This window comes from Bactrocera oleae, chromosome 2 (assembly GCF_042242935.1).
Source record: "Bactrocera oleae isolate idBacOlea1 chromosome 2, idBacOlea1, whole genome shotgun sequence".
Taxonomy (NCBI): Eukaryota; Metazoa; Arthropoda; class Insecta; order Diptera; family Tephritidae; genus Bactrocera; species Bactrocera oleae.
In genome coordinates, this window is record NC_091536.1 from 53966969 (window position 1) to 53981490 (window position 14522).

General features: G+C 33.0%; 1 protein-coding gene across 5 annotated transcripts; it reads left to right on the forward strand.

Annotated features, from left to right (window-relative positions):
* Positions 1 to 960: 960 nt before the first annotated feature.
* Capa (cardio acceleratory peptide capability) lies at positions 961 to 12518 on the forward strand. Of its 5 annotated transcripts, none has more exons than XM_036357926.2 (5): positions 961 to 1196; positions 1292 to 1432; positions 8066 to 8089; positions 11112 to 11276; positions 11422 to 12110. In XM_036357926.2, exons 2-5 carry the CDS (start codon positions 1354 to 1356, stop codon positions 11667 to 11669), a joined length of 516 nt encoding a protein of 171 aa, XP_036213819.2. In that variant the 5' UTR covers positions 961 to 1196; positions 1292 to 1353; the 3' UTR covers positions 11670 to 12110. The 5 variants fall into 5 exon arrangements, with proteins under 5 accessions (XP_036213819.2, XP_036213820.2, XP_036213821.2 ...); XM_036357927.2 differs by having other exon boundaries at positions 961 to 1159; XM_036357928.2 differs by having other exon boundaries at positions 980 to 997; positions 11425 to 12518.
* The last annotated feature ends 2004 nt before the right edge of the window (positions 12519 to 14522 follow it).

The following is a 14522-nucleotide window of genomic DNA, read 5'->3' on the forward strand; positions in this document are numbered from 1 at the left end:
GTAATGCAGCCTTATCTCCTATATCTTATTTAGAGAATATTTGTCTTAGTATCTCTCTCTCTTAAGGGCTAGATTATATGCCTCACTCTTCCATAATATAATCCACAAAAGGTTAGTTGAAAGAATCTTAACTTTTTTGTGAAAATGGTGTACTTTACAAGAAATTACTTGCAGTATTAGGATTTAATCTATTTCGGTCTCTCTTGTATTTGTTATTGTAGTAAGACATACTTTCTATCAAGGCATAAATAGACACATTTTTACATTTTTAATACAAAAAAAACGCATAAGTCTCTTCAGCAACATGTTGCTCGAAATCCCTGAACACAATCACCAGTTACAAATGTTGCTACAAATTTGGTGGTAAGCAGCTGATTGCGGCAAAAGCAAAACTTGATATATGAGAGATATAGACTAAAACCTATACTAATATGTAGGTATAAGGCTTTAGACTGATGCTGTTACAGTTGCACGTCTAGATATGCAGCTTCATTCATGCGGCTTAAAAAACGGAGTAAGGACAGTGCACACACGTACATGTGCAACCACTAAGGTACATGTGCTACAAAGCATTTAGGGACGCCCACAACACTAAATGTACAGTAACAATCGGAAATTTCCCCAGTAATGGTACATATGAAAATGTATTGGTGCTATTGCTCATTAACATATGGTATATGTGTGTATGTAAATAAAGAGTGTTGCACGCAAATGCGTCGAAAAGTTGACATATCCTGTCGTCGTTGCTACGTCTTGGTATTGGTGACAATGTTGTTTATGGTGCTGTCATCCCTAGCGTTCGTGTAGCTTGTGTCAATGTTGCCATACACACACATGCAAGTTGGCATAGGTATTTGCGGCTATGTTGCTACATCATAACGCGTTGTTGCTTCGCTTGGCTATTAGCCTAACGGCGATGGCTTTTGTCTTTTCCGTATAAAAGGACATGCGTTTTAACAGTTATCAAGCATAATTTCAGTGAGCGTCGCAAGGCAAAGTACGCCAAAGACAACCAAGCAACAAGCGAAAAGTGTGAATTTGTGACATTTTTGTGACTCGAATCAGTCACTCGGCCATCCCTCGCCTGCAAATCCTCACCAGCGAGGCGAAACGGAGAACAGTCGCATCCCGAGACTTTCAAACACGTTGCCGTCACAAAGTTCGCATCGCTCTTTCGTTTGTTGCACATTTTGTTTGTATGCAAATCAGCAACGGTTATTTTTAAATATTTCGATCTTTTTGTTTTGGTTTTTCTTTTTTTCACAAAAAATTGCAACACTTGGAATTCAAGGTTGTTTCCTTGATTATTTTCATCGCTGTCGGGTTTTGTCACACAACAAAGGATTTATCAAAATGAAGTCTTTCTACTGTTTGGATGTTATCATTTGTTCGACAGTTGTTGTTGTGGCCTTAGCTGGATTTTCCGACGCTGGTAAGTGTACAAGAAACAATTGGACTCTCAAATTTGCCAATGATAAGAACTTTACTCGGATAATGACACAAAACTTTTGTGGAAATTTGAAAAGATTTAATTGTGGGAAAAAAGCAACAAAATATTCAAAATGTTTTCCAAATAAAAAGATAACGCAAACTCTCGTAAGCTGTGAAATAATATACTTAACGGTATAATAAAAAAACATGACTTTAAGTTTGTCATAATTATCGAATAAATTGCATGACAAAAGTGTGAGTGTGAAAAAAGTGCACAAATAAAAAATTTAAATTAATCGTTTAAAAAAATAATATTTATTTAACTTAAAAATTGTAGTCTAAGTAATAGTCTTCAACATTTTATATTTCAAAGTAGCCATCTATTTCAAGGATATTTGTTTCGTTTTAAAAACAAGTTTTTGTCAAAAAATATAAATATGATAAAAAATATAGAAAAACACATAACTTTCATTTTTACGGAATAACATTGAAATTGTAATTCTTGCTTATTCGTTGCTCGTCCTAAATGTTGGCAACGCCTAAATATATAATAATGAAATGTCCGAGCAACAGTAACAATTGAAGTGATTTAAAATATCAAACTTAAAATAGAGCTAGTTAATTTGTTAATTTAAGCTATCAAGAACATTTTGCAAGACACAGCACAAAGTTTATAATGTTTGGAACTGTAATACTCCGAAAACCTTCAGCGATATAATTTAATAATATTGTTGGGGAAAAAAAAAAGATCAATTTAGATTGAAATATCTATCCACTTTCTATTTTGCCTTTTGTGTATATAAAATTAAGTAGAATTAATAATAATCCTAATTGGCTGATCACATCAATACTTATGACTAAGTAAGGAGTTTATTAAAGTAACCAAGAATTTATTTTTGGCAGAAGTTATAGTGCGATTTCGATAATTTTGGACGTAAGATGAAATACCTTTAGGACACTATATATGCAAAGTTTTATTCTGATAACTTTATTGGTGTTTGATTTATATACTGTAAAGTGAAAGAATCAGACTGAATTTAAAAGTTTGTTATATGTGAGTTAGGTTAGGTGGTTTTCATTCGATTTGCAGTGTCTAGTAGGAATGTTTGGGTAATCTCACACAACAAATTTGGTGGAAATCGGTCGAGTAGTTTTTGAGATATACGATTTCACCTTAAGGTGGCCGCTGCCACACCCCTGAGATATGTATATTAAACCATTAAGAGGGCGAAACCACGTCCATTTAAAAAAAGTTTGCCCACAGGTGTCTTTTGCTACAGTTTTGCATCTTATTTGCGAATTAGTTAAGGTATTTTAAAAGTTTTGGTGTAATGTCTTTTTGTGGACTTCGCAATGGTCTGATTCCTCCCATTTGCAAAATCAAGGAATATGTGTACGAAGTTTTATCAAGATATCTCAATTTTTACTCAAGTTATCGTTTACACGTACAGTCAGTCGGATTTCAACCCTCGTTATCCTGATTATTTATAAATACATCTCGACTAGTTATAGGTGATACAAACAACCGTTAAGTGAACAAAACTATAGGTATACTCGGAAGCAACATGTTGCAACAGTAAATATTATTTAAAATCAAAAAAAACAAAAACGAAAAGAAAAGAAAATTATATTGCAAAATTTTTAATTGGGTAAAATTAAACTTAGTGCTGGCGTTGGAATGATAGTTCAGTTAAAGACAGTTCTATATAAAATCAAAAAAACTGCTTATTTGGACATGCATGGCCAGATGATCAAAATTTATTATTTTTTAGTATACTATTATTTAAGTTGTACAAAAGTTTTCGGGTTAAAATTAAAATAAAATTTAGAAATTATTGAGAAATTTGCTTCTGCAAGGTTTTTGTTTAAAATTTTCGTAAACAGTAGAAGAAGGAATTATTAATATTGGCTTTGCAATCTAATCTTCCTGAAAATCATATCTCTAAAAAATCATAATTTATTTTAAAATTGTGTTGTATAATCGTGGAAGTATTTATAATATATATAGCATGCAATATTTTTCATATTTAAGATAGAGTCTCTACATTTTAAAATTATAATTGAAATAAAATTACGTGAAGGATTTTCAACTCTATTCATATCGACAAATAATACTTTCCAATTCAAATTAATGGATAGTAGAATTTTTAAATACTATTAAACCACTTTTAAAATCAAATATTTTTTTGAAGTTATTCAGAATTGGCGTTTTTTTATCATTAAACTAATTAACATATTGTTTCATTATACATTTTATAAACAATATTTTTAAATAATAAAGGTGATGCAATATATTTCTAAGAAATTAATTTCAATTTAAAATTGTTGACCTTTTTATTGGAATGTATTTAAGCATATTTTAAATTAATAGTTTCAACTGTAGGGAATTCAAATTGAACATATTCCCGATTAGATTTTAATTAAAACTTATATACATTTACACCTCAGCGTAGAAATATGCTTTAAAGATATAGGTCAAAAAATGTAAGTCCCACATTCAATTCAAATTTTTCTAAGGGAGCTTAACATGCACAAACAAAAACAAAAACAAGAAAAAAAACGTTAAATTCGGCTGCACCGAAGCTGCACGAATATCCTTCCCGGTACTTTTTTTATAGCATAAAGGAGTATAAAAATAACTTTATCAGTTATTATATCAGTTTATATGACAACTACATGCTATAGTGGTCCGGTATCGGCGGTTCCGACAAATGAGCAACGGTGACAAATGTCTCAAACAGTGAGGGACTAGTTTGCATATACAATATATAGACGGATAGACGGTCGGACGGACAGACGAACATGGCGTACATAATTAAACGAAAAACTGCTTTCGGAAGAGAATTGAAATATATAGAAAGATAAAACAATCAAGCAATGTAACGTTTTCACAAAATATAATTATTCATCAGGAACAAGCGGCATCCCTTAAAACTATAATTAAATAAGTAAATTGATATCTTAGTATCATGCATTTTAAGTTAACTTGTATAATGAATTTATGTCGATCTGTATTGGAATATTTTTCTAAAATGTCTCGCTACTATTACATAATATTTCAAAACCACTGCAGAGTCTTTTAAATCCCCAGAGTTTTGTCCACAAAATTTATTGTAATTTAGGCTTATCATTTTAAATCTTTAAAGAAAATCAAACAATGAATTATGGTTTTGAAAAACTCTATTCAAATGGATATTTTGGAGTAATTCACTGTATTTTTAATGGCGTTAATATGATTATCTCTGATCACAAATGAAATCTCATGGAGAGAAACACTTGGCAGAGTGTAATAAGTTGTTGTATAATACATCGGTCATTCTGCTCTTTGCAAAATTCTCTATAGCTACCGCTGCTTGTATACAATTGAGTTATTCATTTGTCTGTATAAACTCTCTAACTGGGTTGTAAAAAATGCATTAAAAAGGCAATTGAATTAGCATTTATAAAAAAAAATATTTTGTAATCCTGAAAATCGTATTAAATAATTATCATATTTCTAATCCCAAATTCCGGATTAAAAATTAAAAATGAAAATTTTAGACCTAACTACCGGATTTAAATATAAAAAAAACATATTAATCCCATGTTTATAACTAAAAATTTAAAAAGGAATTTTGCACCTGCGTACTTCGTCTACATTTCGGTTATCTTTGTAAAATAAAAGCTTCCGTATTTTACATTTAATTACTTTTAATTTAGTGTTTCTATCGTTTTTTAACCCTTTTTATTCCAGTTTTTTTTTTTGAAAAATAATTTTGTATATTTGTTATTCCATTTAATTTTAAAATAAACAAGTAAGAAAGGTCTAAGTTCGAGTGTAACCGAAAATTTTATACTCTCGCAAGGTAAAGTGGTATATGCGATTTTCGCATATATTTTAATAAAAAGGAGGAAGTATGGTATTGCATCCATTATTTACATTCGCAGGCAAGAAGATACACTATTTTTAGAAAGAGATTCTTTCGGAATTGTCTTAAGACATTTTACATATTAACCGATAGATGCATTATAAAGTCAACCGGAAGTTTGAAAATATTTATAATAGGTATTTGGGGCTAAGGGAAGTATTGACTCGATCTTACCCATTTTTGGCACAACGGCACGCTGTAATCACACAAATATTCTTCTCGAATTTCAATACAAAGACTCATAGACTGACCAATAGGTCCGGTAAAAAATAAGCGATATGCACTGGTGTCCACATATTTGGTGTCTGGGTCCTTGAAAAGTTATAGTTCGGTTTCGACAATTATATTTATATCGACGGGCGTTTATACCCATTAAAATACCTTGAGGACACTATTTCTGCAAATTTTTGCATCCTAATAACGTCATTGATATTTGATTTGTATACCGTATAGTGAAAGAACCACACCAAATTTTGTTGAAATTGGTTAAGTAGTTCCTGAGATATAGGATTTCACCTAAAAGTGGGCGGTGCCACGCCTATGTACACTGGCTCCTTTTAAGCCCTTCCCTGCCATCTTGGCTGTGAATTTCAATGCTTGTGGCTCTTTTCATACCCTTGCAACATGTTGCTACAGAGTATAAAAGTTTTGATCACCTAACGGTTATTTGTATCCCCAAAAAATAATCGAGATGTATATATAAATGATCAGGATTACGAGACGATTTGAAATATGTGTGACTGTCTGTCCTTCCGTCCGTGCAAGTAGTAACTTTAGTAAAATTTAGATATCCTGATGAATCTTGGCATATATGTCCCTTGGCGCCAAATGAGGGTTGGTATTGCAGATGGCCGGTTTGCACCACAAACTTTGGTGCAGAGGATTACAGTGGCGAAGTTCACTTGTGGTTGGAAAATTGTTCAAAAGTGGGCAGAGCCCCACCCCCTAATAGGTTTAACGTCCATGTCTCCCAAACCATTTAACCTTAATCAAAGGAACTTACTCAGAATAAATCTTTTGAGTATATACTTCGACAGTGCAAAAATGGTTGAAATCGGATTGTAACCCCGCCCACTCCCCAAATAACGGTTATGATACCCCTATTTAGGTGATGGTACAAGTACGCGTTATAGGAGCCCATATCAAAATTTGAAAATGGGCGTGGCACTACCCATATTTAGGTGAAAACATATATTTCACTCAGCATCTGCTCGACCAATTTAAAACCAATTTGGGACATTACACTGTTTTGACATTCCAATCGCATAGCAACCACGCCTACTTTCAATGTAACAATTTTTTAAATTACATTTGACTCTTTCACTTTCCAAAAAATCCTTTCCTAATAATACTATGCCCCATGGGAAATATGGGTTAGATCGGATCAATATTTTCCTTAGCCCCCCTTAGTGTTAATACGAGTATAAAGTTTTGCCAACGCCTGAAAGTAAGTTGAAGGGTATAAAATGTTCGATTAGTCCGAATTAAGCAATGCCTTATTTGTCAATACCGATTTTGGGATTAAAAATTAAGTTTGAAATTGAACAATTTTAAATTGAAAATGCAAAATCACAATTCAAAATTGAAAATTTAAATTTTAGTCCAAAATATTTAAGTTTGATAATTCGTAACCTTCCTGGATAAAATTTAATATATAATTAATTAACAGAAATATCGTCAATACTGTTGTAGCTAAATTAAATGATGATATAACTTAATATTGGAAGTGCATATTATTTTCTGTATTATTGAAAATTATCATAGTTTCCATATGTACATAATTTAGCGATTGATAGAATCATATTTTCATACAGACTACATCTGGTCACAGTGTTAAAAAAGCTAATACTCTATACATTTTATAAAACTGTTTGAAATAATTGTAAAATATAGAGATTATGCTTATTAAAGTCAACTCATCAACTTAATCATTAAAAGCATCAAAGAAATAATTTAGGCAAATTAAAATTTACATTAAAAAACGAAGCTAAGTTTTTTTTTCAATTGTTCACCATAAACTCGTTTTTCTACCTAAAACATCATTCGAAAAATATATCTCCGACGACAATTGTCACTTGTGAAACAACAATTCAAAAATAGTCAAAGTCAAAGAGATTTTCCGCAAATTTACATGAAGCAATCAAACATTTTCGCAAAACATATATATACATATCAAAGTGGCATTAGCAAACATCAATCGCACTGCAGGTTACTTAAAATACAAACGCGCCGACGGTAAGCCAATGCGTATGAGCAACAGCGGCGCACTTTATTCTTGTGGCGTGTCAATATAGCGACGAGCTGTGAGGCAATTGCCGTTTGCACCCTCCTTTCTTTTGCTGGCTCAACTAAAATTAGCATCATAAGTGTAGTCCATTTCAACTATATTTTTGTTGTTCTTGCTCTTCATATTGTACATGTTGGTGATTTGTTTAAATTTAGTGCTGAAATGTTGGTCATTAAATTTGCATAGATTCCCTGTAGCAATCAGGTTAAGCTTGGTAAATTGCTGCAAATGAGACAGCTGCGAGAATTTGTGGCATCATTTCAAACGCGCGCCCTCCCTCCCCATACACAACATCCCGCATACACACATAGAACTACATATATCGTAGAAGCATATATTGATCAGCTTCTGCTGCTATTTTCACTTTGCTCAGAAAAATTAATTATCTGTATTAGCACACTTATAAGCGTTTTTTGTTGTTATTGTCTATTGATTTTAGAATCCGAGCAACGGAGTTTATTTGGTAAGTTTTAATAAATGTTTACAATTAATTTAGAATTTCTTTCGAGCACAAAAGCACATTTGAAAATATAAAAGTGGTTAAATATAATATAAATCAATATTTTGCGAAATAAATGCAGCAGTGAAAACATACACCAAAATAAGGGCATTGGGAAATATTATGTATGTTCAGAATAAGTCTCGTTTATTTAGGTTTCTGGTTTGGCCGTTAAGCTGATTTAAATAAATTGGAAAGAGCAACATAGATACATACATATATATGCATACAGGTTATAATTAGATATAAAATATGTATCTTTGATTTCAAAGCGTTAAAGCACAGCAATTAGAACAAACTAGCTTATATAGTTCAAGCAGACTGTCAGTACGAATGGTGAAACTTTCTCACTTTGATAGTAATTATTTATATTCCTACCTCAAATAAACCTTGGTTTCGAGTTATTAGAATCAATAGATTACTATTTTTATGCTCTCGTAAAATCTTGCACAGAGTATAATAGTTTTGTTCACTAAACGGTTGTTTATATCACCTAATACTAATCGATATAGATATGGAGTTATATATTATATATACATATAAATGATCCGGTTGGCGAGAAGAGTTGAAATCCGAGTGACTGTCTGTCCGTCCGTCTGTCCGTGCAAGCGATAACTTGAGTAAAAATTCAGATATCTGGATGAAACATAGCACACGTATTCCTAGGCATCCAAGGGGGGTTGGTATTGCAGATGAGCGTAATCGGACCACTGCCACTCCCATAATACGCCAATAAACGAAAAAATATAAAGTGTAACAACTAATTAAGATACAAAACTGTAACTTGGTGCAGGGGATCGCAGTGATAAGGGGCATTTGTTGGACAAACATTTTTTAAAACTTGTCTCAAGTCGCGAAAAAAATTTGGTAGTAATTAAAAAAGCGGTTAAACACTTTAACGAGGTCGAACTCAACTCACTCATTTTGTTGTTGCCTTTACAAGTAAATTTTTTGAGTTTTTGACAAGAGGAAAGCGCCAAAAATTTTAGCGAACTGAAAAATAATGAATCGATGGTATTTAATATCTAACTCATTTTTATTTAGCCACCAAAAGTTCCAAGAGGTGGACATACCTGAGCTGAGTTCCATAATGAAACTGTCAGTACTACTTTTTTAGTCAATTTACAGAAGATCAAACATAATTTTAAAGTCTCTAAGGCTATTTCTAAACATGTCTCAGAAGCTAATTTAATCAATTACGATCAGAACAAATTAATTATAGTAGGACGAGTGGATGAAAAAAAAATGTATAGAAATACAATTTAGTGAGCATTCGCACGAATTTACCTTTATCCATGCTGATATCCTTAAAGAATTTACGAATATACACAAGACAAACTTTTGTTTTTTAGAACTCATCCATTACCCACAAATGATACTGAAATCAGGATCTTTTATTTGGACCTGAATTAGGGAAGATCTTACTAGGTATCAGTATAACAAAAAAGATCTGAAAAGGGTAATCTACATACAAGCAAACAAATCGTTACCAATTTGTAAGATGACTGGGCCGTTTTTGATGATCTCTGGTTTGTTGAAGTAGTCTGCGTCTCAAATAGCATAACGACTATTAAAATATGGGTAAAATAATCAGTGTAAACAAAAATAAAAAAGAAATAATATTTTGTTAACTAAAATCATAACGTAAGTATAGCTAAAATATATCACTTCATTTATTGTCTTTAAGGCGTGACGAAGTTCGTTGAATCAGCTAGTTGCAAAACAAAACAGAAAGTTCGTAGCCTTATTATACTCGCACTTGTATATGTATATGTATGGTACTGTTATCCTTCATAGACATTTTCCTTATTTGACATTATTGTTTCAACTCCTCTTGAGGACGCAAGTCTCAGATAGTGTTTTCTTTCTTTAACACTAAAGATATTTTCCAAAATTTTACTTACACAACTCAGAGCTACAGTTGTTATTATATTATGTAAAGTGTAAGGTACGTGTTCTCAAAGTTCTCTTTTCGTCCTCTTAAATGTAAAGTGAATGGTTTTTTTCTAGAAGCAACAGAAACCGATTGTATTGCTTAAAAACTGCAGGACCACTTTGGAATTGTACTAATCTCGACCTCTAGTAACCATGACAGTGGAACTGTGACCAAATAATTCGCGACACCGTAAATGTAATTCTGTTTACTCAGTGTTCCTTGAGCATAATCTATAGATTTTTGTCCACAACTCTGATACTATATACTATATATTTCCTATAAAAATTAAAATATTCCTCAACTAAAGCCATAATACCGCTCACTGGTGCATATTTTATAGCATAAAGGGTATAAATAATATGTTTGTCATCATTTTTATTGGAGATTGTCAAATAAGAAAGTCTTTCATACAAGAACCTGATGTCGACCGATCAGTTTGTATGGTACTAATAACCTATACGGCCTGATATCGGCGGTTTATAAGTATATAAGTAGGCAAAATTTCAAATCGATATCTCAAAAACTGAGGGACTACTTCACTAAAGTACGTGAAATGGGAATATTGTCGTCAAAGTCAAGTTCTTATAATCTAATACCAAGCTGTCAATAAAAATGTTCCTCACCCTATACCTAAGTATATTCTTTCATATTTTGACAAGTAATGTTGCAGACTGGAACCCATGTGTCCCAATAGAGCTAAAATGAAACATTTTCAGTTCAACAGATGAGGTTCGCAAATGTCTTTAAGACCGCAGATATTTATGGCAATGTTCTAAACATTCCCTTTACGCCGATTACTACAATAATATACACCGCTTGTGACAAGATGTTTGCCATGCAAAAATTACAACTGTATCGAGATACATACACACATGCACAAAGCTATCATTTGGGACATCTTTGTTTATTTATTTATCTTCCAATACGCAAGCACGACTACGAGAATCCTAACAAAGTACACCCACTAATTTTGAAATTTATTTATCTAGCATTTAAATACAAAAACAAAGCAAATAGTGGCTAATATATACGAAATGTTATGCGTTGCAGAGCTGGAGCAGAAAAATCGGCGCACGGCCGGTGGACCTTCAGGGCTGATAGCCTTCCCGCGCGTCGGTCGCAGCGATCCGAATCTGGTGAATAATTTGCATGAAGCTGACATCTCAGCGCTCGGCGATAGTATCATGTACCCCGCCTCCTTGGAGGACTACGAAGGTAAGTTGATTCACCGAGCATTGTAATGAGTCTGTCGCTTTCCGCTTGACAGGAATATGTGCTCGTCTCCGTTGATGTTTGCGTGTGTACTCTTTTGCAAGAATTTTAATTGATTTGTTGATTTTTGTTTTCATTATATTAACAGTAGAATTTCCGAAAAGCGAAATGAAGCGCGCCAGTTTGATCCCCTTCCCACGGGTCGGCCGCACCGATGCGGAGCTGAGGAAGTGGGCGCATATTATGGCGCTGCAGCAGGCGCTTAACAAGGCTACCGGCCCAAGCGCTACTTCAGGCTTATGGTTTGGCCCACGTCTGGGTAAGCGCAGCGTAGACGCGCAGCAACAACAGCAAGCACACAAGTCGTCTGCGAGTGGCCAAAAGGAGCTTTACTAAGCATTGAGCGACAACAACAAGACATTGACGAACCACAAATGCAAACGATTAGGCCGACGAGTTTTGGACCACAGAAATCATACAAGTTACCCAAATTTTAAGTTAGCACAATTGTCATAACAGACAAAAATAAAATTTTATGTAAAAGAGAAAAAATATGAACGGAAAAATTAAAAAAATAGCACACAACATACAAATATACACTTAGTCATATATACATGTGTAGATAGTGTCTTTGGTGGAGTTTAGAAAGTTAAAAAATCAGTATGTGTGTGTCAGTATCAGTAGATGCGCAAAGAAATCTAAGAGACTAAATTTAATAAAACAATTTTTAAAGAGATCGACTTTCGAATTTGTTGTTTTTGTAAATTTTAGTTTTTAGCTTTGCATATATTGCACATTCAAAAGAACGCAATAACAAAAAAAAACATACTACATGCACAGATGTTGCTTTTGTTTTTGTAAATATTTTCTTCAAATGGGCTGGTGAGGGCTTTCATTGCAATGCAAGTACTAAAAAAATTATAAAATGTAACAAATATATGTATGTAAATGTATCTTCACCTTTTACTATTTGTCGCTCCCACACATACATACGACCACACATTTACACAGAGTTCTGAATTACAATGAAAGTCCTTTGAAACAAACAAACTAATAACAACAACATCGATTAAAGCAAAACGCCACACTTCTGCAATGGCTTCCCACACAAAAGTAAAAACAACAACACTTAGCGGTTTCGGTTATATGGTATACACTATACATACGATTTATATAAATCCTTAATGAGAATTATACAAAACTCCTTAAATTAATGTTCTTGAAATAAAAAAAATAATAAAAACATCTTTTAATTATAATTCATTATGTACCTTTACTATGTACACTTAGGAGTACAGTGCTTGAGAGAATCTAGGATATAGCTATATTTTTAAATAATATATGTAAATTAAATCAGTTTTTTTGTCGTTGGTATTTTTTGACATGCTCAATTAAAGCAAACGAACATAATATACATACATACATACATTGTACTTTATTGCACGGTGCAAATAGGAGAGTCAAAATGATTTCAACCATTGAATGTTGTAGGTTTTATTTTAATCACCAATGGGGATATTGGAATAGAACAACTTTACACAAGTAGTGCATTTAATACATTCAAGATGTGTCTATCAGATACCTAGTATGTGGATCTCAGTGCTTTTAGCTGATTTTTAACCAAAAAGAATGGTCAATCTGTACCTTAATGAAAGTTAAAGAGAAAAAATCGGGTCAATGGTTTTCTGGTTGACTTTATACTGTTTTTATATTGGAAAATTTCTGCGACAATGCAATGAAAGTTTTACATGTTTTCTTAACCAGAATATGGATTAGGACTAAATTTTGATGAAATCGATCTGTATCTTGATTTAGCCCCCATACCCCTAATGTAATGATTTCTGCCACTTCGGTTTTATATTTCCTCTGATACCAAATGTATTAAATTTCTTGATAAAAGGAGAGAAAACAAGTAAGGTCCTAAAGCTGGGGAAATACCTTATGTACAACGAAACATTGTTACAAAACCACGCTATTTAAATTTCATTTATATGCGGTATAAAGACAGTTGGAAGTTCGAAAATATTTTTATTAAGTATATGTGAGCTAAGGGAATTATTGATCCGATTCCATTTTTGACGTACAGACATACTATTACTACTGGGGTCCACATATTCGGTATCTGGGAGCTTCAAAAGTTTTACTCTCTGGTGTATTTAAATATTCATTGTTTTATCGCGCTTTTAGTAGTTTTTAACAGACCCGTTATATGGAAAGTGGGCGAATTATCATCCGATTTCATCCATTTTTACAGTGTCGGTAGGAGTGCTCAAGGTAGGATTTGTCCTGAGCGAATTTGGTTATTGCCTCTTAAGTGGTTTAGGATATATGTGCACTAAACCTCTTAGAGGGCGGGGCTACGCCCCTAACCCTGGTGCCTCTTGCTACTGCGATACCCTGTGCCAGTTTTGTATCTTAATTTAGTGCTTAGTTATGGCACTTTATAGGTTTTCGTTTGATGGCGTTTTGTGGGTTTGACAATGGTCTTATTACGTCCATATACGAAGAGAAAACATTAAGTGAAGAAAACAAAAAAATTCTACACCGATTCGTTCGGCGGAAATCCTCTTAGCTGTATCCTCCTCGTTAGGGTAATGGACAGTAATCGATATACATATGGTATCCCCAGTCTGCTGACGTATTTTCGAATGAAGACTTTTAGCGCTCCCACTAGAGTTCTTATGTCTTTCCTTTTGAATTGCAATAGGCGGTGCGGACCATAGACGAGATAGCATATACATTTTTTTGGCTGAAAATCGAGTTGAAACCGAAACAAATTTTCCTGTGTTATTTATTAAGGTTAAACACAATTTTACTAATTGATTAGAGGAATATTCCTATTCCACTATCCTGCCTACTCCTTAAAAGACAGACTATTTCACAGTAAAATTAAATGGTATTATATATATATAAGTATATATATGAGTATGCTTAGTTCCAAATGTTTTTGCTAGTCTAAAATTTTAAGTACCTTGGAGAACACATTTAGTCTCTATTATCATTGAAATATTACTTTAAACTAAAATTCTTGAAAGCAGCGCCGAATCAGCACAACTAAATGAGCCTTATCATTACATTCCTTGACACCTTTCTATGGACTGAGTCACTTTCCACATCTCAGTTTCGTTTTTAAGCTATTGATGGGTACTCGAGATATAAATTTCTTGGTAATTTTGCTCAATAGACTTTGGCTCAATCCCAACGTAGTTCAACTTTTTGCCTTACATTTAAGATTTAACAGCTCTTTAT

What these genes read in the sequence shown, in the direction of transcription:
- Capa (XM_036357926.2), top strand. Translation starts at nt 1,354, where the DNA reads ATGAAGTCTTTCTACTGTTTGGATGTTATCATTTGTTCGACAGTTGTT. An exon ending in AGCTGGATTTTCCGACGCTG is followed by an intron (nt 1,433 to 8,065) that starts GTAAGTGTACAA and finishes TATTGATTTTAG; the next exon opens with AATCCGAGCAACGGAGTTTA. An exon ending in CTCCTTGGAGGACTACGAAG is followed by an intron (nt 11,277 to 11,421) that starts GTAAGTTGATTC and finishes TTATATTAACAG; the next exon opens with TAGAATTTCCGAAAAGCGAA.